The 26,546-nt window shown below is 40.2% G+C and overlaps 1 protein-coding gene across 1 annotated transcript in view; it reads right to left on the bottom strand.

Moving 5' to 3' along the window:
* GCLC (glutamate-cysteine ligase catalytic subunit) overlaps window positions 1-26,546 on the bottom strand; it is a gene marked incomplete in the record, with an annotated part of 1,017,552 nt that overhangs the window by 869,738 nt on the left and 121,268 nt on the right. The window contains 1 exon segment of the mRNA XM_044063752.1: window positions 25,033-25,215. Coding sequence (XP_043919687.1) covers window positions 25,033-25,215 — 183 coding nt within the window.

Below are 26,546 nucleotides of genomic sequence, written 5' to 3'. Positions count from 1 at the left end.
GACAGCAAGAGGAGGGATGAAAGTGGGAAGAAAAGGTGGAGAATGGATTGCAAAACATGATAGAGCACCAATGGATGTGGAACAAGGAAACCAGGGTAAAAGAAATCTGAGGTAGAGTCAAGAAGAACTAAGTGCAGCAAGTAAAGAGAGGACTAAAAGAAGGTATATAAAAAAAACCTATACAGGAAACCATAAAAAAAAAAAAAATAAAATAAGAGCACAAGGAGAGGATGCTCTGGAAGAAGGGATCTTGGAGAGACCTGAATGAAAAGAAGAAAACTTAGGGGAAAAAAGGAGAAACAAAAAGGCAGGCAACACCAAGTTTAACATTAGTGCTAAATGATGGAGGGTTCACACTGCAGAAATGGGAGGAATGGGAGCTCCAAGAAACTTGAAAAAGGGAGTTTAGTGAATCCCAGTACTTCCGGTCATGGTTTCCCTCATGCTCAAACTAGAGAGAACAGAGTGTGTGTGTCTGTGTGTGTGTCTGTGTGTGTGTCTGTGTGTGTGTCTGTGTGTGTGTCTGTGTGTGTGTGTGTGTGTGTGTGTGTGTGTGTGTGTGTGTGTGTGTGTGTCTGTGTGTGTGTGTCTGTGTGTGTGTGTGTCTGTGTGTCTGTGTGTCTGTGTGTCTGTGTGTCTGTGTGTCTGTGTGTCTGTGTGTGTGTGTCTGTGTGTCTGTGTGTCTGTGTGTCTGTGTGTGTGTGTGTGTGTCTGTGTGTGTGTGTGTCTGTGTGTCTGTGTGTGTGTGTGTGTGTCTGTGTGTGTGTGTGTGTCTGTGTGTGTGTGTGTGTGTGTGTGTGTGTCTGTGTGTGTGTGTCTGTATGTGTGTGTGTGTGTGTGTGTGTGCATGTTACAAACAGCGTCTGTGCATGTGTGTTTCACTAGAGACCAGGTGTCACTTGAAAAAGTTAGCACAGTCAGGAGTGAGAGCTACACTATGCTCAGCAGTGGTCAACTGACCACATCCTGCAAAGGTGCCATCCTGCACCTGCAAAATAAACGTCCGTCAAACATCAAATTGATATTTACTCACAAAGCTGTAAGGCCTGCTGTAAGACAACCCAATGGAGCTCTGTTGTATGTCAACCCAATGAAGCCCCTCAAAACAAGACTGAGGGGCCCTGCAACACCTGAAGGGAAGCTCCAAGAAAGGACACCTTGTCCCCAAGTACACTTGTTCCATGACTGAATGACACAAAAGGCCATTTCATTGGGACTGGACCACTCAGCCTCTACTTTTGGTCAATCAGTGAGGCTGGACATTGCTATCACCAGCAAGATGTAATCCCTCAAGGTGAGAGTCTATGGTACAATACATGTGGTCACCCAGCCACCTGCTGAAATGGAGGATATTTAGCAAAGCCCAGATCTTCACAAGTCAAAGACAAGTTCAGCTTTTTAAGGGGTCCAAAAGGCTGGTTTACAAGTGAACTTGCATCCCTGAGAATTAGATCGCAATCTGTCCACTTAAAGTAGTCCAGAAACTATTCTCTTTTGCATCACTGAGTGGCAGGTTTGGTGTCCTCTCAAAGACAGGAAAGGCAGGGCCAATGTTAGCTTTGTTTAAACCTACAGTAAAGTCAATGACAGCAGTTGTCTTGGATGATAAACTGAAAGACACTTAGTGGTCTTAAATCTAGACATCAAAAGCAGAAACTCAAACTCTGCCAGTGAAACTCAGGAAATGTGATTTGGACAGTCTGCAATAAAGTCCCCTTCTGATTGCAAGATCTTTCAAGAAAGTTACCAAATAGTGACCGCTAGAAAGGATGAACTAAATGGAACTCATCGAGGTGGATCAGGCATGATAAAGCACAAAATACTGCTTGGTATGAGTACTCACCACATATAAGGGATTACTCAACTGCTGATCTCTGCATTGTCTGTTGCAGTGGTCAAATACATGGAAAATCACTTCTGTGCTCCCTCAAAGGGATCTGCATAACTTTTAAGACTCATGTTCACAGAAGTACACCCTCCTACGATTCCCAGTGGCACACTTGCACCTAGCTTAAGATGTGAATACATCCCAATGTTCTCAGTTCTCGAGTCCCTTCAAAATAAATTTCCTGTAAGAGAAAGCAAAATGCAAAGAAAGAATAAAAAAAAATGTGTACATATATACATATATATATATATATATATAATATAAATATATTTATATATATATATATATATATATATATATATATATATATATATATTATACACACACACACACACACACACACACACACACACACACACACACACACACACACACACACACACACACACATATATGTAGTCTGAGTTTAAAGTCCAAATAGTGCCTCAACTGGTGAATGACATCCATACAGTGCAGTAAGCAATCTCCATAGTTAAGAACACGCTGGGGAAAAAAACAACTAAATGGAGATATTGGTTTAAGTTAGCTTTGACTGCTAGTTTTGGCATGTAAGGATTGGTCCTACATATAACTCTGGAAAAAAATGATGAGCTGAAAGTAATCCAAAAATGAAGACAAAATGCTGAGTAAAACACTTTATAAAACTTGATAAACGCAAAGCTTTCGGGAAGAACCCTTTCTCAATACTAAAAACAAACATACAACAAAGCTCATGCTTATATACAAGCCAAACAATCACATGATCGCAGCCAAGATCAGGTGACAAATTTAAAAAAATTTAAAGAAACATACTACAAAAATACAAAAATATAATATGGAAGTACAAATTGCAGAAATATACATATAAATGTACAATATAAATGTTATTTAACATTGCGCTGTAATCTAACAAGAATAGGTTTAATACTAACTGTATTACTACATATAACTCTACCATTATGAAAGAACAAATAAGAAAGATCAACCCAACGAATGGTGCTTGTATTCAGTGCCGAGATATGCAGTGACAATTTTTGCCAAGTGCATAACTGCACAGAAGTCCCAATGAAGTAATGAGATGCAAAGAGACTTTATAAAAAGACCCTAGCTATTTTTAGGAAGCTAGGGATAAGGCAGACTATCCCTGATGAAAATCAGAAACAGATATATAAACTTTATTAGAAGATTACCTTAAACAAGTGTAAAAAATAAGGGGATAAACCATCCTGTTCCTGGTGAACATCAAGATATACAAACTTCACTAGAACACTTCCTTAATCCAGGCTCAAAAGTACTACTTGAATTGTACAGTATTATAGGGATAGTGACTGAAAAAGAAGATCAGCCATTTGATTTAACCAAAACTAAGAAATATCTCCATCTGTTCCATTAGGTTTTGCGTGTTCTGGGCTTCTGGGAAGAGAGTAGCATGTTAATTCTTCCAAAAAAGCAGGATCACTGACCACTACTTTATGGGGAAACAAAGAGGCTACTTGTAGTATGAAAATGCCTGGGTCAGACTTGACCAATGGATGGGACAATAGATTCTTTGCTGGTCTCACTAAGAGGGGTTTCTTCTTTATAGACAGAAGACTGAATCCAATTTGCCCTTGAATAACTTTTGTCTTCTGAACAAACTCTACCAACAAAGGAAATGGGGTACAACAGCACAAGTCCAGGTGGCCACATCCCTCAAGGGTCTCCATGGTGATAAAATAAGATAGAAGAAATTCCTATCATTTGTGTTGGTCAGAAAACCTATTGGATTTTTGCAAACAAACTTAAGAGATTCCTTCGCCTTACAAAAACAGGTGTGTCTCTTAGGAGAAAAGTTTTGTAAGCCTAGGTCTTATGATGCAGCTTCAAAGGCATCCAGCAGGGTTTCCGAAACTGAAGAAGCAGTGAGAGGTTTAGGACAGAGTAATCCTAGAAGATTCAATTATATTTCTGGGATGCTGCCACCTCTTTCATTTACCAGTTAAATGATCTCTCAGGTTCAGTTTCTCCAAACCCAGAGGACAACCGTGACCTCATCATCTTTACTGCATCCCAAGGTGAGGACATTTGAGATCTCTTGTCCAATATCTCCTCACTCTGAAAAAAAAGAAAAAGAAGAGTACACTCTCTCTGAGGAGGTCTCATTCTCCCTTTTTATAAGAAGGACTTCACAAACAGACAGTTGGTCTGGGTCTGGCTACAAGTTCAGAAGAAAATGAAGAAACCCCGTAGCCAGTCTGAACCAATTCTGTTGTGGAGGCTGGGGAGGTGACATTAGCAGGGACTGTGAAGTGGCAGTTTGTCCACTGCCAGAAGTGGGAAAGGGGTCAATTCTGGAGTGCTTTCCAAAATGGATCAGTTAAGCTTGTAGGGGGATGTCCCTGACCTGCAGGTCAAGGTGTCCTCTTTGACTGCTTCAGTGGGAATACCACACTCCCCTTCTTAATTCTCATGTGGTGGGATAACGTCTCTTTTGGTCGGTCTAAAATGAAACACACTTAGAAATTGTTTCACTGGTAGCTCAGAATACCAGTCGAGTGGAATTAATTATTCCTTCAGTCTTGGAGTGACAAATCAGGACCCAAAGACATGACAGCTTCCAGATGGGCAACACCACAGTCTTCAGCACAGGCGTCAGTCTCAGGGACTAAAACAGTCGATATACTTGAACATCTACAATTCTGGTAAATTACTTGCATAACTATACTATGTTTGTTTTATGTTAACTTTACTTACCAAGGTACAGCACTGATCCAAATAGATCAATTTCAGATTCAGTGTGGGGAAAATTCAAGAAACAACAGTTCATGATGTGACGCCACTGCAGTGGCGCAGTAATCAAGGAGCCTCAATCCTCACCACTGGCAAACGTGGGGACTGTACATACTGGGAAGATGACAAGTACACACACAGTAAAGTGCAATTTCTCTTAAGAGCACACAGAAACCAGTCAGTCAGTCTGGGGCTGGTTTCTCCCTCTTTCTCCAGATCCCCAATAAGACTTCCCACTGGCACAGCTATAGAGTTCAGATCTTAGCCAGGGTTCCACGCTAAGTCCTTTAACACTCTCTCTCTGTCCAACAAGTGCTTTGTATCCCTGCCCAAGTAGCTGACACACACACACATTCTTGGAGATTTGTTTTACACACACATACACACACACACAGACACACACAGACACACCTGGGAAAGACTGACACAGGTTTACTAGCTATGGCCCCTTCTGCCCAGACTATAAGGTAATTACCAATGCCACCAGAACCCCTTATCAGCTACTTTAAGGCCCTTAACAAAGGGTGTCCAATCATACTCTGTAATGTTACTATTAATCCAAATGGTAGTTTAACCAATCCTGCACAGTGTCACCAAATAGATATGCAAGTACTCTTAAGAGCTTAAATATCTCTAGACAGACCAGCCACAACTGAAAGGTTTAAATATATTGAATAATAAATAATAAAAGAACACGGCAATACTTGAAAGTAATCAGCTGCATCAGAGTTCAAAATCCCAGGAAATATTTAAAACAACATTGCAGGGCAGTCTCAAATAAATAAACCTATAAATTTACTATATTCCTATCTGAATCTACAAGAGTTACTATGCCCAAAAAACATACTTACAGCAAGGCAAGTTTAGAAGGTAGTTAGAGTGGCTGCTTCCATGTTAAAGACAAAATACAAAATGCCCTATTTCTCTGAGGGTTCTCAAATTAATATCAAATATTACTGCTGGGATACTTGCAGCATGACATCACTTTCTGTCACCTGACTTTAGTTACCAGGATCAAAAACAGCCCACTGCAGCTAATAGCATTTAACATCTCTCAGTGAAAATATACAGTGTTCAGATGTTTGCAACTGCTAGAAGGCATACAACAATAAAACACTTCAAAACAACACAGAGAGTCCCCTAGTGTAGACATCATGCCTCTTGTTGACTGAAACTGAAAGATAACATACCTTATTTATGGCCCATCAATAAAGTACTTCAGTCTCAACTATTCTTAAGTTTTGCAAGCTAATCTCCTGTTAAAATACATACATCTAAACAATTACAATAGTGTAAAAATATCTCTTCAGCACATGTCTATGCAATAGGACATACAGTTCTAATATAGTGGTAACACAAGCAATTCCATCCTGCTGATATTCACAAATGACATATAACTATTTCCAAATTGCAGATAGCTGTGCTGGCAGTATCTCTTTCTGTCAAACTTCTATATAAAATCATATTAATATTCACAAATGACATATAATTATTTACAAAATTCCCGATAGTTGGGCTAGAAGTGTGACACATGTACACAAAACTGTAATACAGGTTACGAACACTACAAATACAAACAAAATATACTGGAAAGAGTAGTAAAATAGAATACAAATTGGAAAATACAGTATAAAATAGGGAGATGAGATCTGGATGGCATACAGAAAAGACAGAAAAAGTAGAATTTAACATATAAAAAAGATGCAAAAGTATGGAAAATGTGGGATGAAAAGGAGCAGTAAAGTGAAAAGGCATGAAAATGTTGATAGGTGTTTACTAGGCTAACAGCCACAAGGGCCTTTTTAAGCCTAGCCATACATCCCAATGCCCTTCTAGCCTGCCAATATAACAAAAGTTATTCCCATAGTAAGTGTCCAGGTTGTTCTGGGTGCTTGCTTTAATGTAATTTGGAAGTCTATTCCATGCATCAGCAACGCTTTCATAGAGCAATCTGTATTGTTCTCATTCCTATAGAATATTCTAGATAGGCTGACTAACAATTGTCCACTACTTTTCGATAACCCCCCAAACATTCCCAGAGGTAGTTGTCACTAAATTCCCTGTATACCTGAATAAGGTCTCCTCTTAAGTATCTGCATGAAGCACTGCACATGTTCAGATATTTTACTATTTCATCATAATCACAGGATCATAGGATTATAGGAGATTACTAGGCTACTGACGCAAAGGTAATTTTAAGCCCAGCCGTTTCATCCCCATGTAATACTGCAGAAATGCTAGTCAATACCAAAGATTAAATTTAATGATTTCTGTCCATGTCCCACAGTGTCGTGGGCTCTATCCCCGGTAAGACTTTATGGTGCCCCATCAACTTATCCAGATTCCTCCTGATCAGTGTCATAGAGGTGCTCCGTTTCACATGAATTAATAGCTTGTTCCAAAGATGCCATCAGTCTCTGGGAGATAAATCTGTCCCTCCAGCATGTACTATTTAAGTTGCAGGCCATATTAAGGTCTCTGGAATGGGTAGCCCCAGTCCCACTTGATTTATGGATATGCAGCAAGTTCATTAGGTTTGGGTCTTGGATTGCTCTGTAGGCCATGTGCAAGTCTCCCCAAAGATGTCTATAAGATACAGACTACAGTGACAGGGACTTTAGTCAGCCTGTGTAAACCACATGCTGGAGCCCCTAGATTGTTTATTTTAGAAACCTCTGAGGTCTCCCCTGTTCACATCCACATATGCCTTTACTATATTTAAACTGTACTCCCTCAAGTTTACTCATGCCTGTTTTATTATAAGGTTTCAATTGTGGGTCTAATGTAACTAACAATTATTTCATCACTTCTGATTTCCTAGGCCTTGCATATCTTTTTATACAACCCATTGTTCTATAACTATCATTAACCAATTGGTTGGTATGATTAAACAAACTCAAAGCTGGATCTATCCATATACCCAGGTCATAAAATGAATTTACAGTTTCAGTCACTGTGTACTGTATTAAATATTCATCTTTCAGTTTAGGTCTCCCAAATCTCACGCGCTATCAGCATATTTTTCCTCCTGTGCTTAAATAGTCAATTTATTCAAATTCTTTTGCAGACATGCATTAACACCTGTAATCAGTTTAACCATTTTCAAATAATCTGCATGTAGACTGTAGAATACCTCAGATGAAAAAGTTAGATCTGAAAGATACAGTCTAAACAAGTATGGGCCTTGGACAAAGCCCTGTGGGACACCTTGACTAAACCTCAAACTTCATTTGTCCAACTGCTGTATGAAACTTGCCATGTCCTATATCTAAGCCAGCTATAATATAGGAAATTGGTCCATTTTAACAAGAGTACATCAATACTTAGTTGTTCTAATTTACCGAACACTGTTTATGTATGGCATTATCAAATGCTGCAGTTAAATCTATATAATTATATCACAGCACAATTTTTCATTCATAGTTGTAACTATATTGTTATACAATGCCATGTTACAGATGGTAATAGATCTATATTCAGCATGTGAACCTTTCCAATTCTGATAATAATTTATCCAATACAAGCTTCACCATTACATTTCCTAATAAGAAAGTGAACTTATTTATCTGCCTGACTCTGATTTGTTATATTCCCCTTTCCCTTAAAGATCGGTTTAACATATGTATGCCTCTAATCTTAACTAATCTCCCCATATTTATACAACCTAGTAAATAACAGATATAATGTCACTGTAAACTCATGCCAAAGTATTCTCTGGTCATTATTACTAATTCCATCTCCTTCTTGCACTGTTTGGGACGAGTTCTTTTGTAATATAATCTAATCTGATTTCAGTATCTGAGGTTACTTACTAGGACAATTTATCAGCACTGTTGTGTAACCAAACTGCTCTGCATAAGATTTTGTAAATATATCTACTGTATAATCTGTTGGGTTTGACAAAATTTTAGGATTTACACATACTTTAAAATTTTGTACATTTTTTCCCCTACCACATCTTATGTTTATATAAGACTGTTTTGTATTGTGATCAATCCCTTCACATATATTTTCATCAACCCAACAATTACATCTTTCTAAGGTTAAACAAATTCATAGCAATTGTTAGCATAAACAATTTGACAGATCTTTTCTGAATACTTAACCTTCCATTTTATACAAATAAATATTGAACTTATTCAGTACTGCAGTCCTCATCAATGAAAACAACTCAAAGCACTGGACCAAGAAATAGCTTGCCCGGATTGGCCTCTCTATAACTGTAGACCTTTGTAGAAAGGCACAAACTAACCCTGCCTTGGCCCTGGAAGCAACATCCTGGTTATAATACTTTGAGAATGTGTGGACCGAGGATTAAATGTTCTGCTTCTGATAAAGATTGGGTATTCACCCCTCTGATGAATGCAATGGTGGTTGCTATGGCTCTAGATGAATGGGCTTTTATATGGTCTACCACTGTCTCTCCATAGGTAGAACAATAAGAGATACAGTGGGCAAGTCACTTAAATATTGACTTTATTTATTTTTCCAGACTTGCAGTCCCTGCCCTTTGCAAAGGACATAAACAGTTCTCATTTTCTTACTTTTTGTTCTGTCCGAATGAACTCAAAACTGTCTATACACAGCCAAAGCTTGCACTATCCTTTCCCCTTTGTTTGAGGAAAAAACCTACAGAGGTGGATGCTGTGATTCAAGGAAATCTCAATTACTACTTTCAGCATAAACGAGTGAATGGTGTGAACAGACACTATACTGTTGTAAAAAATCAAAAATTATTCCTTGCACATCACCTTCTAAGACAAGTTATAGATGAAGCCAACTAAATTCAAATAGTGCCAAGGTTAGCATCTCTAAAAAAATACTTGAGGTCCCATGGTGGGATAACGTTCCTTCTGGTTGGTCCAAGATAAAAAGACTCCTTTTAGTAACTGTTTTGCTAGCAGCTTGGACTACAGATGAGGATCCAGAGGTAGACAGACTGTGACAACAGCATTACAGACATGTAAAAGATTCAGAAGATAAGCCTAATTTATAAAGGTCTGACAGATAAATCAGGACCATTGACACTCAGGCTGCATTTGGGTCCTGGTACCGGGACTGGCAAGAATCTCTTCCATTTGCCAGGTAATATGCATTTCATTTTCTAGCCTCTCTCATAATATTTAACCACATCCTCTGAAAATTTGACTGAAAGGAAAAAGCTGGCATAATGAATAAGATGTTTACCTTGCAGACACAAGGTGCAGGGTTTGACTCTCACATGGGATAACTGGCCAAGCCTAAAATGGTCCACAAATGCAGTTAACCTAATACTAATCTGTGAACCTATGAGTGCTAGATCATCCAAGCTGGCAGCATTAGGGTAGTCAGGTTGAGGTATATTAGAAACTTTTTCAGAATTAAGAGGTCCACATATTGAAACAACATTGTTAGCTATCTTCCTGGGAGAAACATTGTTCTGGGCCAAAAGTGGGGGGGGGGCTATCAATATTAATTTTGCCCTCTCCTCCAAGGGTGTACGAGGGAAAGTATATATAAAAAGATATGTCCAATTAATGGAGAAGACATCTATTCTATGGGCTACTGATGCTGCTGTCCTGAAATAGAACTTTCTTAATTACCTGTTTTCTGGGGAAGCAAAAAGGTCTACATCTGGCACACCCTACCTGTTGGGTAGATCCAGAATGATTTCTCTGTTCAGTATCCATCCTTGTGAGTCAGCCTGGCATGTGCTCAGCCTCTCTGCCAAAAGCATTATATTGTGACGAGATAAAAGTCATCATGAGGTCATGGTGGACTCCTGGGCAAGCATCTATGCTTGCACAGTCAGTCTACACAGGATTTAAGAGTACAACCCCTCTCCATGTTGACACGGCTATCACATAACTGAGGCGTTGTCCATAAGGATCTGGATGGTCTTGCATGCCCAAATCTGTTTGAAATTACAATGTAAGGATACAGTCCTCATTCCTTTCACATGTGCCTTGAGATTTCAAAGATCCCACAAGGCATCCACGCCCCCCCAAGGGTAAGACAAAGGAGTCTGTACTGAGTGACAGAGTTCTCTAAGTTAGACTGAAATGTTCCCCTAAATTCAAGCTGTAAATGCATTTTCCGCTAAGTTTTTTCTGTATGGAAGGTAGAATAGGAATAATGGATTCAGATGACAGGGAATGATGAGACCATCCGTTCATGAAGAACCACTGCAACTTCATGTGCAGTCTTTCCATTGGAATCATATGTGTGCAAGATGCCATATTCCCCATAACCCCAAGAAACTCCCTTAATAAAATAATATCCTTCTCTAGGGCTGACTGATGAAAGAGGGCCAGGGCAGTACCTTCTCCTTTAGAAGGAAGGCCCTCTCTAGTTCTGAGTCCAACAGTGCTACCAGAAATACTACCTGCTCTGCTGGGACAAAGTTTAATTTTTCAGATATCGACACCCCGAGTTTTTGAAAATATGCAGAGGTAAAATGAAAGGCCTTCTAAATCTCCTTCAAGGAGTCTGCTTCAATCTGGCAGTTGTCCAGGTAGGGGTATATGTGGCTGCTCTGCTCTTTGTTGTGTTGAATGCTATTAATGAAGCCAAGCACTTTGTAAAAATTCCTAGGTGTACTACAGAAGCTAAAGGGGAAGAAGGTGAAATTCCTTCTTCCTGCTTTGAATATTGAATGGCTATGCAAATATGCAAGTAGGCATCCCTTAGGGTCCAGGGTAACAAGGCAGAGTTGAGTTGATAACAGAGACATAAGGCCCTAAAAGGTAAAGTATTTTGAACTTTAGAGTAATGAAAAACTTTATGGATAGTCTTGAAATGTCCAAAGTCTCTGTATGTCTTCTTTCCTAGATACTAAGAAAAGACTTGAGAAAAATTCTGGAATTTCTTCTCCTTTTAATACTTTCTCTGTGATACCATAGTTGTCTGTTTTCTAGGGAAGCAAAAAGGCCCTAGATCTGGCACACACCACCTAAGAAAAGACGAGAAAAATTCTGAAATTTCTTCTCCTTTTAGTACTTTCTCTGTGATACCATAGTTGTCTGTTTTCTAGGGAAAGCAGAAAGGCCTAGATCTGGCACACTCCACCCGCTGGTCAGATCCAAAATGATTTCTCTCTTCAGATTCCATTCTTGTGAGTCAAGAGGACCATAAGTGTACAAGATGCCACATTCCCACTTGATCTTTTGGTACAGGCAGGTTTTGAAATTCTAGTTTGCATCCTTGTTTCAGGATGCTGAAGGCTCACTGGCCCTAAGTAATACTTTTCCATTCTGCCACAAATGATTCTAAGGTTTCTGCCATCTCATTACCCCTGAGCAATATTTTTCTATTATCTGAAATGATTTGTGTTTGGGGAGGGCTGGAGTTAGATTTCTGCAAGGGAAGGAGAGGGAAACATGACCGAGTCATAGCTGTTCCCTCTAAGGCTCATGGCTCAGAGCGCCCAGTGCTTCTCCTCAGAGTTTGCCTGACATTCTTTTCTGTACTCACATCTCCATCTTTTCTTAAGCTTGCTTTTGTCTAAATTAGGTTACAGGGGCCACAACTTACAGGTATTTACATTCAGCTAGGTTTACCTCTCTGACTGAAAAATCTGCTTGATCTGTTGTGCACCCCCCCCCCACCTTTTTTCCTTCAGTCTTTTAAGGACAAGGTCAACAGGGTGGCAAAAGAGGAGTTCCTTATCCAGGGGTGCATTAAAGAATTCCACCTTCACATGATTCAGCAGGGACTATGCCTACAGCATGGCATTTGTCCAAATAACTGACCTTGTTGCTGCTGCCTTGCATAATGTAACCACTGCAGCTAAGTGCTCTGCCAGCTGGGATGAGAGATCATTTAAATTCAACATCACTGTCTTAAACCTTATCTGTGACTCACTCTGCCTTAGACCTCATCATAGGTACAAACCTAGCCCATAGGATTGCCCTGGCATCGTGCCGCCCGACGTTCATTTCCAGTGCCTCTATCGAGCAGAGTTATTGAAGTGATCCCTGGGGTGAATTTTCTATTTCCCATCCACTTGTCAAGATTTCCCTTGAATGAGGGCCAGTGAGGTGTTCTGCTTGACGTGTATTGGAAGTCTATTCCAGAGCATGAGCAGTCTCTGGGTTAAGAACCTGTCCCTCCAGCATGATCTGTTGATTAAGGTAATGAGGTTGAGGTCTCTGGAGCGTGTTGTGGGGAGGGATTGGGATTTTTTTAGATATAGCATATCTAACAGGGTTGGGTCAGACATGGCTTTGTAAGTCAAGCAGAGACTGCCTCTAAGTAGGCGATATGCGACAGAGAATAGCTGGAGTTTCTTTGAGTCTGTCCATATAGGACATGTGTTTAAGGCCCAATATCCTCTTTGTGAGGTACTTTTGTGGTCTCTCCAAATGTTGCAGGTGTCTGGTGAAGTACATGCCAAATGAGGCATTGTACTCAATGACTGGTCTTATGAGGGAGGAGTCGAGAGAGACAATGACCTTCTTCCTGGATGCGAAACCCTCAGTAATGAGATGCGTCACATAGAAGGACTTTCTGACCACAGTGGCTATGTGGTGGTCAAAGGAGAGGTTGTTATCAACCTGTGTTCCCAGATCTCTTATAATGCCTTCAGTGTTCAGTGGACTGCCATCGATGTGGTAATTCATGAGAAGGGAGTTCTTTCTAAAGGGGATGACGACGCATTTTTTGGCATTGAGTTTAAGGCCATGGTTTTGAAACCAATCGTTGGTCTCGGCGAGGCCTTTCTGTAGGATGTCTACATCACTTGGGAAGTTAATAAAGGCTCCCAGCTTGCAATAGTCTGAACTTGGTCAGCCAGAGACCCTTCGTTTTGGCCTGGACTTCAAAGTAGTAGATGCTAAACAGAAGACCCATGACTGATCCCTGTTGGACTCCACTTGTGACCGGTCAGCAGTCTGACTTGGAGTCTGCTACTTTCACACTGTGGGCTCTATCTGTGAGCCAGTTTGACTCCCCACCTAATGATATAGGGGTTGATGCCTAGTTTAATGAGTCTATCTATGATTCCAGACTGGGGAATGGTATCAAAGGCTTTGGCCATATCGAGGTAAGCTGTATGAACTGCCTTGCCCTCATCTACAGCTCTGGTGACTGACTCGAAGAAGTCGACCAGGTTGAGCAGGCATGATCTATCCTTCACAAAGCCAAATTGTGTGGGATCCAGAGTTTGGAGATTCCCTATTTCCTTGTTTATTAGGTCCATGATGATGCGCTCCATAGCTTTGCATATCACTCGTCAAGTTAATGGGCAATAGTTCCCAGGGTCTGTAGTCACTCCCACTTTATGGAGGGGGATAACTGTAGCAGTGCACCATTTGGTAGCGACAAAGCTTGAGGTGAGGCTGTGATTGAACAGGGCACATAGGTGGGGTGCCAGTTCATTTTGTAGTTCATATCGAACATAGCCAGAGATACTGTCGGGTCCCATGGAAGTTGCATTATTGGCCTTGGACAGCAGTAATACTGGGTGCCTGGCATTCTTTTGGGATAGGGATAGGTCCCTGGGGGAGGGGGGGTAAAGCTGGCACTGAATCTGTCAGATGGTATTCTGGCAATATCTGTTGGCTTGGTATAAGAGGTAGTGTTGTGCAGTATCCCAGAGCAAACCTGGGTACTGTCTTGGAGATTCTTGACATAACCATAGAAGGCCTTGTGATTACCTTTAGTATCTGCTGCAATCTTGTTTTCTTAGCTAGCTTTAGAGTATTTGATGAGGGATCTCAACTTTTTGTTGAGGCTAAGAAGGGACTTCTTCCAGTCTTGGGACTTCTCCTTTTTCTGCAACAGTTTCTATCTTCTGTTGTAAAGTTTGTTTGTGGCAGGAGACCACCAAATTGACTTCCTTTTTTTGGAGGAGAGTGTCTTGGTTCTGTTGAGTATGGTCAGGTCCATGCATTTGTGTACGTATTCGTACAGTGCAGTGGTGTATGAAATCGGCAGTCATGCACTTATCTCCCATCTGCATAGGTGTCATGAAGTTAGTCACCTCTGTTTTTAGGAGTCCAAAGCTAGCTTTGGATAAGTTTTTCACAGTGGTTACCTATGTGGCGGGTGTGAGTGGGATGTGGATGTCCATGGTGATTAGTTTGTGATCAGATCTAACCAGGAAGGAGTTGACCATCGGTGTAGAGCAACGGTCACCCATGTTAGTGAGAACCAGGTCAAGGATGCTGCTCCCTCTAGTGGGGGAAAGAATGAGCTGGTCCAGGGCATTGGAATAAATGAATTCCAGGAAATGTTGGGCAAGTGCACTGGCACAAGAGTAGTTTCCCCAGTTAATGGAGGAGTAGTTCAAGTCACCCAGTATGAGGGTGTTGGGTTGGACCCTAATATTTTCCAGGGTGCACAGGAACGTGGAGAGAGCCTTGGGACATGGCTGGGAACCTATAGCAAGCTACGACCTGAATCACGGTCTTAATTCAACTACAACTAACACTGGGTATCTCTGTTGCGTTATGTTGGGCTACCAGTCTGGAGGTGTGCATATCCTTTATGAATATGGGACACAACTGCTTTTGGAGCTTCGGTCAGAGTTTCAGGGCCAGAAAGTGTGGAATGAATTGTAGCCTGGTAGCACAGGGGTGCTTTTTGCTGCCTTGAACCAGGTCTCTTTTATGGCGCAAATGTTGATATTCTCCATTTTAAGGAGTGCTTCGAGCGAGTGCATCTTGAGATTTAGACTTCTAGCATTGAGCAGCATGACCCTCAGATTGCATTTATAGCAGTTATGGTGGGAATTTAGTCCTTGGTACACCACCTAAAGAAGGCACTAGAGGGGTAGCAAGAGCCTTGGCCAGTATACGGAATCCCAGGGGTGACACACAGGCCATCTCTGGCAAAGCATCGAGGTCCGTCAATCGTGTCATCCCAGGCAGACAGATACTGGATCCCCTTAGAATGACACCAGAAACTTAGCCAGTTGTTGAAATCAATCATTTTCTGCTCGTACTGTGGTATAATTCTGGGCGACGGCAAGATGCTGCTCAGAGCTAGGGTCATACCTGCCTGGACCACATGATCTGAGAGTTCCACCATGTCTCTTCATGTAGTCCAGGGAGGTACATCTCAGGTCATTCATAGCAACATGGACAATGACAGAATCATATCTGTACTTGTTGTGGAGTGACCTGAGTGCATGCATTATGTGACAGATCCTGGCACCAGACAGGCAGCTGACTGTTACCTTCTCCTTGTTCAACCAAGTGAGTGGGACATCTGTGTGCCTCACTATTGAGTCACCTACGACTAGTGTGTTGGGCAAGCTGTTTTGCCTTAGGGGCTTTGGTTGAGAGGCACACTGTCTAGGTGAGCTATGTGTCTTGTGATTTGTGCCATGCTGTGGTGGTCGAATGTGTTTTTGCCTTGGAGGTCTCTGCAGTTTGGGTAGATTTCTATTGAGAGTCTCCGCGAAGGTGGTTGTGTGGCTTGTGTTTTTATGTGAGAGCTGTGGTGGTGTATGTTCTGGAGAGCTGTGTGTTCCATGTGGTGCAGTGCCAGTGTTGACCTTCTACTCTTGACCAGCTATTCCGGTCTTGGCTGGAGAGGGCATGGCTTCCAATTTGGATATATAAGTGCATCTCCCACAAGTCTGAGTGTTGGGAGGTAAGAGGAGAGCTACAGTAATTGCTACATGAAGTCTGGTAAAGTCCTAGATGAATATGCGAGTTTAAGTGCGAGAGGGAAGAGAACTAGCAAGACCTAAGGGAAAAACTGAACAGCAGACATTCTGGCACTGGTAATAAGTTTACCCTAGCTTAGCGGCACTGTGCGACACGCAAACCCGTGCTTTTAAGGCAGAAAGTTAAAATGGATAGAAATGCTACCCAAAAGGCAAATAAGCTACAATTTCAGAGCTAGAAACCACTCCTCTTGCGGTAGAGAGGCTACCCAGTGCTTACCACTCTCACTGACCAGCAGAAAGGCTTCCCTCTATCACAGAAAGGTCTGGGGAACTCAAACTACAATACAGTCCTGAATACAGCAAATCTGTATCTGGACTATTCTACTAAACAAATTAGTACCAAGCTAACTCTTTTTGTGTGCCATTCCAAGCCCAGTCAATTACCCCATGTGAGAATCAAACCCTGCACCTTGTGCCTAGAAGGTGAACACCTTAACCACTATGCCAAACTACTACCTTATGCAGCAAGGATTGGTGGTAATTAACTATACCGGTCTGGCAGTTTAAGATTCTGAATGCCAAGCTAGCAGAGGTATAGACTTTCTTCTCAAAGCAATTGAGTACCCTATTTTCCCCATCATCGGGAATGAAACCGAACAGGATCCCTTGCTGGAGTCCCAGAACTCCACAGCTGATGAGCCAGAGAATTCCTACAAAAGGTAGACATAAGAACAATGCCTGGTATCAGAACAGGCCAGGCAGAAAAACTTAGAAGATATGTGATAAATATAAAAGGAAAAGTAAAACCATAAGCAATTTATTGATGACTCAAAAAATGTTTCAGAGAACTGGGAAACAAGGCAAAATTAATAGAAACTCCACCATAAAAAGAAGAAATAGACACATTTTGGAGAAATATCTATGAAGATCCTGTGGAACATAACAAATATGTTGAACGTACAGTAGTAGAAAAAGAAAGAATAAGAAGTTTACATGTACAGCATATGCAATGGGATTAAGCAATGGCCAGAGTAATTGAAATACAATTAAGAAAAAAGCTAAAAGGAAAACTCCTGGCCCAGAGGCAGTGCCTAACTTCTGGCTAAAAGTATTAACATCTTTATAAGATTTAACCATGAGTAAGAACTATTTATATATGTGCACCTCGAACAGATGCCAACCTGGTTAACTAAAGGAAAAACAATACTCCTTGTTAAGAGTGAACCTGCAAGATATCCTAAAAACTATAGACCAGTAACTTGCCTTCCAACAATGTATAAAGTATACACTGGAATGGATACCATTTGATAGTAATTTAGAAGAAAACTCAATCGTGGCAATAGAATCAAAGGGTAACAAAAGAAAGTCATATAGAACAATGGATCATCTGTTGTTAAAGTCATAATGGAGAATTTTAAAAGGGGGAAGAATCTAAGTATGGCATGGATACACTACAAAAAAAGCATTTGACAGTATCCCACATTCATGGATAAAAGAGTGCTTACAAATGTATAAGATACACCCTACACTGATTATTACAGTGACCATGAAATAGTGTCAAACCGCTCTGCAGTTAAGCCATAATAAAAGACAAATTATTATCCCAGGGATTAAAACACAAAGGGGGATAGTGCAGGATGACTGTCACCACTGCTCTTTGGTCTTGCCTTTAACCCATTAAGCTGTCTACTTAACAGATTAGGTTGTGGCTACAATGTGGCTCCTGGAAAACAATGAAGTGTAAAGACTTCTCATCTTTTTGTGGATGATTTAAAACTGCGTTAGTCAGATAAGGGACTGAAAGCACAATTGCAAGTGGTCAAGACTTTCTCAGATGATATGAGAATGTCATTTGGTCTTGATAACTGTGCAAAAGCAACCCTTAAAAATAGGAAAGATGTAGCACCAAGAAATATCAACCTGGGACAGGAATGCGATATAAAAGAACTTGAGCAAGAGGGACTGTATAAATATTTGGGAATTGATGAAGGATTGACTATAAAACATGAACAAATGTGAAAAAAACTTAGGAATATTTAAAAGACTAAAATTAATACTGAAAACAATGCTGACATCTAGGAACAAAGTCCAAGCTATAAACCAATTTGCTTTTCCTGTTCTAACTTACAGTTTTCAGGTGACTGACTGGCCCCAAAAGGTACTGGATGATCAGCTGGACAGGGAAACAAGAAAAATGCTTCATGCTTAACAAATGATTTACAAAAATAAGTCTATACCAAGATTACAAACTCCCGGTTCTGAAGGAGGTATGGGCCTTATCTAAATTGCTTCCATCTACAGATTTGCAAATTGTAGGAGTGCATACATATTTGCCAACTTCACAAGACCCAAACATGAGGAGAACAAGTCTAAGATGACTTTCCGGTTTAGTTTAGCAGAAGCACATCTGTGTCAAGCGGGAATGCAAATCAAACCAGAAGTAGCTAAAAATCAGGCATGAACTGAATGTGCCAAAAAAAACAAAAGAAAGACTATAAGGTGAAGGATCAGATGAGAAGGCAAGAGATGTGGAGAATTCATAAATATAGTTGCAAGTAAAGAAAACTTCTGGAATAACCTCATGCCAATCAGGATTTAATATAGGAATGGTGAAGGAGAGGTGAATTTAAACCAAAAGATGAGAAGTTAATACTGGTGGCCCAAGATGATCGATTACATACACGCTGGTTTACAAAGTCCATTGAACATGTTGGAGAAACCGACAAATTCAAGTTTTGTAAAACAGAATAGGAAACAGTCACACATATTGTTACTGGGTGTGATACACTAACGGCAGAAGGCTACATACTGAAAGGCATAATAATGTGGCAAGACTGTTGCATTGGTGACTGTGCAAACATAATACTGAAGTAGCTGAGAAGCATTGGAAACATGAGCTGCAAAGCATTATATAAAATAATGAAGTTTACATCACATGGGCTCACCCATTTCCAACAATTCAAAAAACAGATACAGTAGACAAAAGTAGCATTGATAATGGAAATTCTTACACCAAGTGACTACCGTGTCAGAGATACAAAGTCATAAACTGATACGATTTGCAGGCTGAAATGAGGGCAATGTAGAAGGATACCCCAGACAGCTCCAATAGTAGTAGGTGCAATGGGTCTCATAAATAAGAATTTACATTTGTATTTCGATATTTTACCGATACATGTAACTCCATATGAATTGCTGAATGAGTCAATTCTGGGCACATTGCGGGTGCTATGAAGAGCACTTCTAGCCAACATCAAAGATTGAAACAATACAAATTTCATGAACTTTAATCTTACTTTGACTTAGGAATGGGGTCCATTCCTGTCACAGTATTAGAAACCCAAAAGTCTTGGAGAAATTAAAAAGCAAGAAATGAAAACAATTCCTCTGTGGGTACTTGTGCTTATCTGCATAGAGGCTAAACAGTCAGTGACACAGTTTATACAGCATGCGACCATACTGAACTTGGATGGCAATAAATATCATGGCTGGTGTCAGTCAGCACCACACTTACACCACTTATGTCCTCATTTCTGAGTGGTAGGAAGTGGGCTGAAGCTACTGTGGGGAAGGTACAGCTATGGACATCGGGCAGAGCAGCAGGTTACCAGCATGCAGAATACCTCAGCATACCTTTCAACTGTCCAGATTTTCACCCGATACTTTTGGTCTGCTGTTCATAAAATCTGTGGTTTTCTGGCAAATCACTGGGATGATCTGAGGACTGAAGTCAGTAAATAATGACATACATTTCAGTTTCAGAAGTTATATCTTTAAAACCTGGTAAGACAAATCCGGTTATTCTAGCAACTTCTAAGTTTATAAGAACAATATTTAAAATATGTGCCTATTTTGAGCCTTTGTCCCACCACTATCTCAGGTTTTGTCCAGATTCCTTGCACTAACAAGTTGAGAGGTATGTACCTCACTGATGAAGAGTGCAACACTGAATAGTACAATTAATATTGTAAGGATAAGTTCTGATCAAGGAATGTCTTCTAAGGACTGTGCCCGTGGAAGCGGTACTAACACAGGCCTAAGCAGCATCTCAACCACATTTCAAGATATGAACGCCAAAATCAGTAGATGTCTGCATCAATTTGGAAATGTTTCCTTAATCCTGACATCAGGAGTGTCTTGTGCCAAATCCTCAGTCTGGTGTAAACTTTAATCCTGGTATTACACCATATAGGTCTTATAGTTGGCAGCTATTAATACCCACAGTAACAGAAAAGGAACTTAAATCTATCCAATATCCTGCGTCTTTTATTAGTCAGAAACACAGAGAGATTCTCCTTTTCAAACCTTTCATTTCGGAATTGCAATGTCAGTGAAAGCAGGAGCTTGTAGCTGAAAATCAGGGTCTAGGGGCAGACTTTAATGAATATCCTCAAAGCATGGGACTAATAGAAGAACAGCTAAAGTTTTATATGAATGAAGTTCATACCCCAGGGATTACCTCAGTGTCACTGCTCAACAGAGGCACAGCAAAATAATGGGTATAGTTTGAACCTATGAACCTATAAGTTTCATTAGCTCAATATTTTTGAGAAATAAAAGTTACTCCTTAGAAACCTACTTAAGATGTTCTTCATAGGTTTCCCCATCTCCGCAAAGGAAACCTTATGCGAGGAGAGACAGATTTCAGGGCACCTTAACTGCTAGAATCAGTTTCCTGTTCCAATGCAGAACTAATGTGGTCTTCCTAAGCCACAGAGTCAGTCTCTTCCTCTGAACTAGGAAAAAATCGGCTCCATTTTCATTGTACTGCTTTATCACAAAAAGACCAAGACAAATCTTCCATTCCTCTTCTTAGGAGTTACTAAGGTGGGCGCTTAAGAAGTGTTGAGAAAGCTTAAGTCACTTTGTGAAGTAACTTGATACAGTGCTTGACAAGCTCTACATAATAAATTACTGAAAGAAGAGAGATGCATAAGGAACTGGCAGCGAATACTCTGAAACCCGAACTTTGGGTGAGTGCTCATACTGGTATCCATGTAACAGGAAACTGAGCAAACGCTGAAGTGTCATCCTCTAGACAAGGTTCTGCTTTCCATCAAGCATGTATGTCTTCATATACTGATGGCAACTGTCAGTGCTCTACTGACCTAATTGTACCAGCGATGCAATGTAGTCATCTAACTATGTGCAACCTACTATGGCAGCAGCAGATATACATTTGTGCCTATTCGTTTACATCCACATCCCTAAAGTCACAATGGATACATTTTCTTGCAAATCTGACACTACAGTATACTTGCAAGGTAGTTTATCAATCTTAACTGTAATGTAATATTGATTCATTTATTTACATTTAACTGAACAGGCAAGCAGGCCGAGTAACAATTTAGTTATGACCTGTGCCAATGACCTACTTCCTTTGGTACAAGTCTGATTCTCTCATCCTTCATTTGCCTCCTGTATTACCTAGGATGAGTGCCTTAACCAGACAGTTTTTTGTGTCAACTGGGAATTCGACTAGGTTCCTTAATGATCTTCTGGACTTCATGCCCAGTAACTACCTATGATCCTACCATTATACATAACAGTTAGTGTAAGAATATACCATGGTCTTGTACATAAAATACGTGGAATTACAGAGAAAGGATGAAATCAAAACTTTGTAGGCAAATGTTAACAATAAAATATATTAAGCATGTTAGAATTGCTGCAAGACATTATTCTGTAGGATATAAAAAGAAGCTGGACACCCTTTATCCATCTACATTGATCTTAGTAATTACAGCTAGAGTTAAACATGGCCTTTAAATCAGGGTGAAAGTAAAGGAATCCATCAAATTCTGCTTCTCAGTTTTCTGAATTCTGTGTAGTTGCTTCATTTTCTGATGTCCTGTCGAATAGAGTTCCAACTTGTTGATGCCATCTTTGAAAATGCACATTCAGCAAATATAGGATTACAAGGTTATGAAGAGAGGACAAGGTTCTTGTTTTCTTTTACTTGTTAATGGGGGAACAGTATTCATTGTGGAGAAGTAGGAGCTGAGCAGAAAGGTAGTGCAATCACTTATCGGAGCCACCTGGCTTTCTTAATAGAAAAGCAGAGATGTTCTGTAATGCTTGTTATGCAAATGAAGAGTAATGATCTGTTTTTCATTGTTCGGAGTACAACCAAGAGTAATAAAAGGTTAGGATTTGTCCAATGAAGGCCTAAGAACACGGACAGCTATAGGATTCTGTTTCAAACATGACAAAAGTTAAAAAATGTCACAACAGTATTTAAACTGATATAAAGATTTTTTGAGTATATTGCCTGTAAGGTGTGTGTTGATCTGGCCAAATGCCTCAATGTATTTGAGTGTTTGCTACAGGAAATGGTTTCTCAGCAGAATCAATTTTGACTGGGGTGTAATCAAGTTTCATTCATCAACATTTACTCTGAAGATTTTACATGGATTAATTCTACCTAAGGAAGCCCTACAAGGCTATCTGCCCATTTAGGTGCTAGTTTCTGAGGGGCTGGGGTCTTCCAGATTCCTGTCATTATATCTTAAAATGACACCTAGCCGACACTCTTCAAGTGCAACCTTAATGAATTGATGGGAAACCACAAATTTGTCCCAGGGGTTCCACCTGTGTCCCTCATTGACAGGGGCGACAGGTGCTGACTGAGCTTTATTTTTTGGGGATAAACTCTTGGCTAGGCTTGTAAGGGCCCAGGGCCATTAGCCTAGTAACTTCCTATGATCCTATGAGATCATGACAATCACAAGCAACGTGGCCCAAGCCGTTGACTGTTCAGTTTTTATGAACTTATAGTGCCTCATTTTCTGCGAGACAAACCTTCTTCCAAGTTTGAGATGGAAGGTTCTCTTACAAGCATCCTGAATTTAATGATTTCTTCAGAGGGTAAACCAAATGAGAACAGCTGGTCATCAATGTCAGAACTTGACCTACAAAGAAAAATGCACTTGAGCAATATAAAAAAAATCTTCCTCCTCAAAAAATAGAGAAGGAAAAGTCTTTCCCTTTCTTTTTTTGAAACAGATTAAGGCTATGAAGGCCTGGGAGAAAGGAATATACATTATGACCGACTTTCATTTCACAGTTGAAGTCACTCAGGGAGCAATGATTTACTGCTAGCTTCTGCATCTTTTACCTTATTGTAGTTCTCTGCTAACTTTCAACAGCAAAGGAAAAACTTCACTAGGAATGAGTACTATTAGCAGTAGAACAACTGTACCAGTGAAGGTACTGGCAAATGCTAAATCACAGTGTTTTGCAGAACACTGTAAAGGAATCATGTCTTGAGTCCACCTGCAAGGATAATATAATTTCTAAGAAATAACTAACTTTGGGACTACTACCTTGTCTAGTGCAGGAAATTTAGTCTTCCCTTCTCTCTCCACAAACATTTCTGATTCAGCTTTATTGTTCTGCTTGTCCATGGAAGTGGGAACCTTCAATTGTAATTCAAATGAAGAGAAATAAATAGCACACAGTAGCACTTTCTTAACCTTCTGGTAATCTTTTCTCTCTTTTTTCCCAGTAAATCATCTTTCTAGAAAGAGGAAAAGGGACTACTATGTCTTAAGGCATCTCATAACCTTGTTAAAACCTGGCACAATTTTCACCAGGAGTACACGATGCATGTTGCCTATACACAGAAATCACAGTGAAGGCAAAAGTCCTTAGGGGCTGTACACGAACAAATACTTGTTACTTAAGGATGACATATCGATCTTCAATCATTTTACGTTAAGTGAGGGAGGGGCAGAGCCTATCTTTATAGGCAGTGGGCATAGTGCAGGAACCAGCCCAGGTGAGAAATCTAATCCATCACATGAAGCTTGACACAGACATACATACACACACGTACGGCCAGTGACATCTTAATAGTGAAAGTTGACCTTTGAGCATGTTACCGAAATGAGGAAGGAAAGTGTACCCTACCAAATTACTCATGGAAAGATAAGGGAATACAAACTCCATGTAGATCGTACCTCAGTGAGAAGTGAACCAGATGTTCAAGTGATGAAAACTGCTTGTGTCACCTGAGGATGACATCATCACATCAAACTGTGCAATAATTTGGCAAATAAACATATTACATAAAATCTGTAACTATACGTAACATTTATATTTAGTCAATGCTCATCAAACTTCTGATTTGGGCACCCAAAGGAGTTCTCACTGTGGGTAATGATTAGAAAGTAGTGCAACACCTAAAAGTAGTGACAGGTAATATTAGCATAGCGGGGGGTGTGCATCAGTCATTGGCAGAAACCGAATTTAGTAATAAGGAAGTGGTCTTTTGTTATGTACTCAGATGGAAAGAAACAGGATGACTACAGACTAATTAAACTGAAGCCAACTTGCTATACTGCTTTACAAGACCTCCTTGAATAAAAAAAAAATATTAGAAAACTCCAACTTAAAGAACTTAATTACACCCATTTTTAAAGTGATGGCCTGGACAACTAGGGCCCCTTATCAATCAAAGCACACCGCATAAGCCTCCATCTTTACTTCTGGCAAGGGCAGTATGACTAATGTTTGGAGCAGTTTGATGAGGACAGACACTGACAACACTACAGTTGCTACATTCAACAGACACCAAACATTGCATTAAAGCTCCCTGATGTAACTTAAAATCAACTCCTGAAGCTTGCCACTGGTTAGTCACCACTCCCCGTGGAAGACAGTGATTGCATTTAATTGGGTACTGTACCGATTATAATATTAAGAAGTTGAGACGTGTGTCTGATGAACTGTAGACATACCACCATATGAGTGGTAGCTGTTCTCAAAAATCCCAAGAAAATACCTGTAAAATGCTTACCTTGGGAATGAAGTTATAGAAGCTAAGGACTGATTTTCTTTTAGTATAAGAGAGACTTCCTGACGACGTTTCCCCATGTTATCTTCCACTGTGTTAAAATCAGACATCATTCCTCCATAAGGCTGTCCAGGTGTACCTTCAATCATATAGCTGCCATACTCTGGTCTCCATAGTGTTGGATGGCTTTAAGTGGAAAAATACTGTATTACTGCAGCGTACAAAAACTGTATATACACTAAAACAGTGACATACATAGCACTTATTCATTCCTTTATATTTATTCATTTTCCTTACTCACTTTATTCAACTGAGGTTTGTGGGGAACCACAGTCTATTCAGACAGGCAACAGATGTATATAGGAACCAGTCCTGGAGGGAACACAATTCCAGCACAGCACACTATGCACACATCTAGGGTATGTTTGAAGCATTATCATTTCACCTACCTGCACACCTTTGACAAGTGTGAAGAAACTGAAGATCTGACCAAAGCTCAGGAAAACAGAAAGGAACATGTTCTGTACAATTCTGCAGATTTAAAAATAATCACTGCAAATCATTTCTATTAAGGTAATTACTCAAAGATATTTTGGTATGTTTTGGAAAGGCAAGCTGCCACTAAAATATTCACTCGTCTCTACAGAGCTGAGTTTGTATTCTGGCCAAAGATGCACAAATGAACCAAAAAACTATCCCCAGTGAGCTATACTCCATACCTTTCTTTCTGCACACACATTCCTACAAACATAAATGTCTCAATACAGTTTCTGCTACTTCTGGATGCTAGGTATACTGGAATTCACCATATGTCTTGTGATATAAAACCTCCTAGCTTTCTGTCTACCTGCTGGCACGTATGGCCATTACCATGTAAGCCCCAAGTCTGACAGCAAGTAAGCGTCACCAAATAGTTGGAGAGGAATGAGGCGGAGATACAGTACTACTTAACAGTGTCCTGACCAAAAGGCAGGAACAAAAATGGCACAGCTCTACAAAAGGCACCTAAGAAATATCACAGGTGATGACATGCGGTTAAAAAGGCTGAACTGACGTGGTAAGATTGTGCTATAGTTACTGCACCCAGATTCATGGAGTCAGACTACCTATTGCTCATTGCCATCAACTTGTTAAGTTGAAACTACACTGCCACGTGCTATCGATTACCTTATTGCTCCTACATATTATCCCAGTAGTGTATGTGCTCAGATGGAAAGAAACTCTTACATTTCTTTATTTTTTTTTGCCTTTATGAATATTATAGTGGCAGCTCATATTCTTTAACCATAATTCATATCACCTTTTTTTTTTCCTAGATCAATACATCATTCCCTCTGTCTTATACCAAAAAAAAAGTTATTAAACTATCCTGTTTTCTTAAACCCCTTTGTCTGCACAGGCCAACATCAAACCTCAGCCAACTTCTGCCACTTCTGTATCCAGCCTGATAGCACTAGGTATTTTGAGGATATGTAGTAACTGCCTCGCGCTTACCAAAACTCTTTACAGTTACCTCA

Source organism: Protopterus annectens, chromosome 2.part2 (assembly GCF_019279795.1).
Source record: "Protopterus annectens isolate FY-2018-M chromosome 2.part2, PAN1.0, whole genome shotgun sequence".
In the NCBI taxonomy this organism is placed as follows: domain Eukaryota; kingdom Metazoa; phylum Chordata; order Ceratodontiformes; family Protopteridae; genus Protopterus; species Protopterus annectens.
The sequence above is the reverse complement of the archived record's forward strand: the minus strand, read 5'-3'. Positions and strand labels throughout refer to the sequence as shown.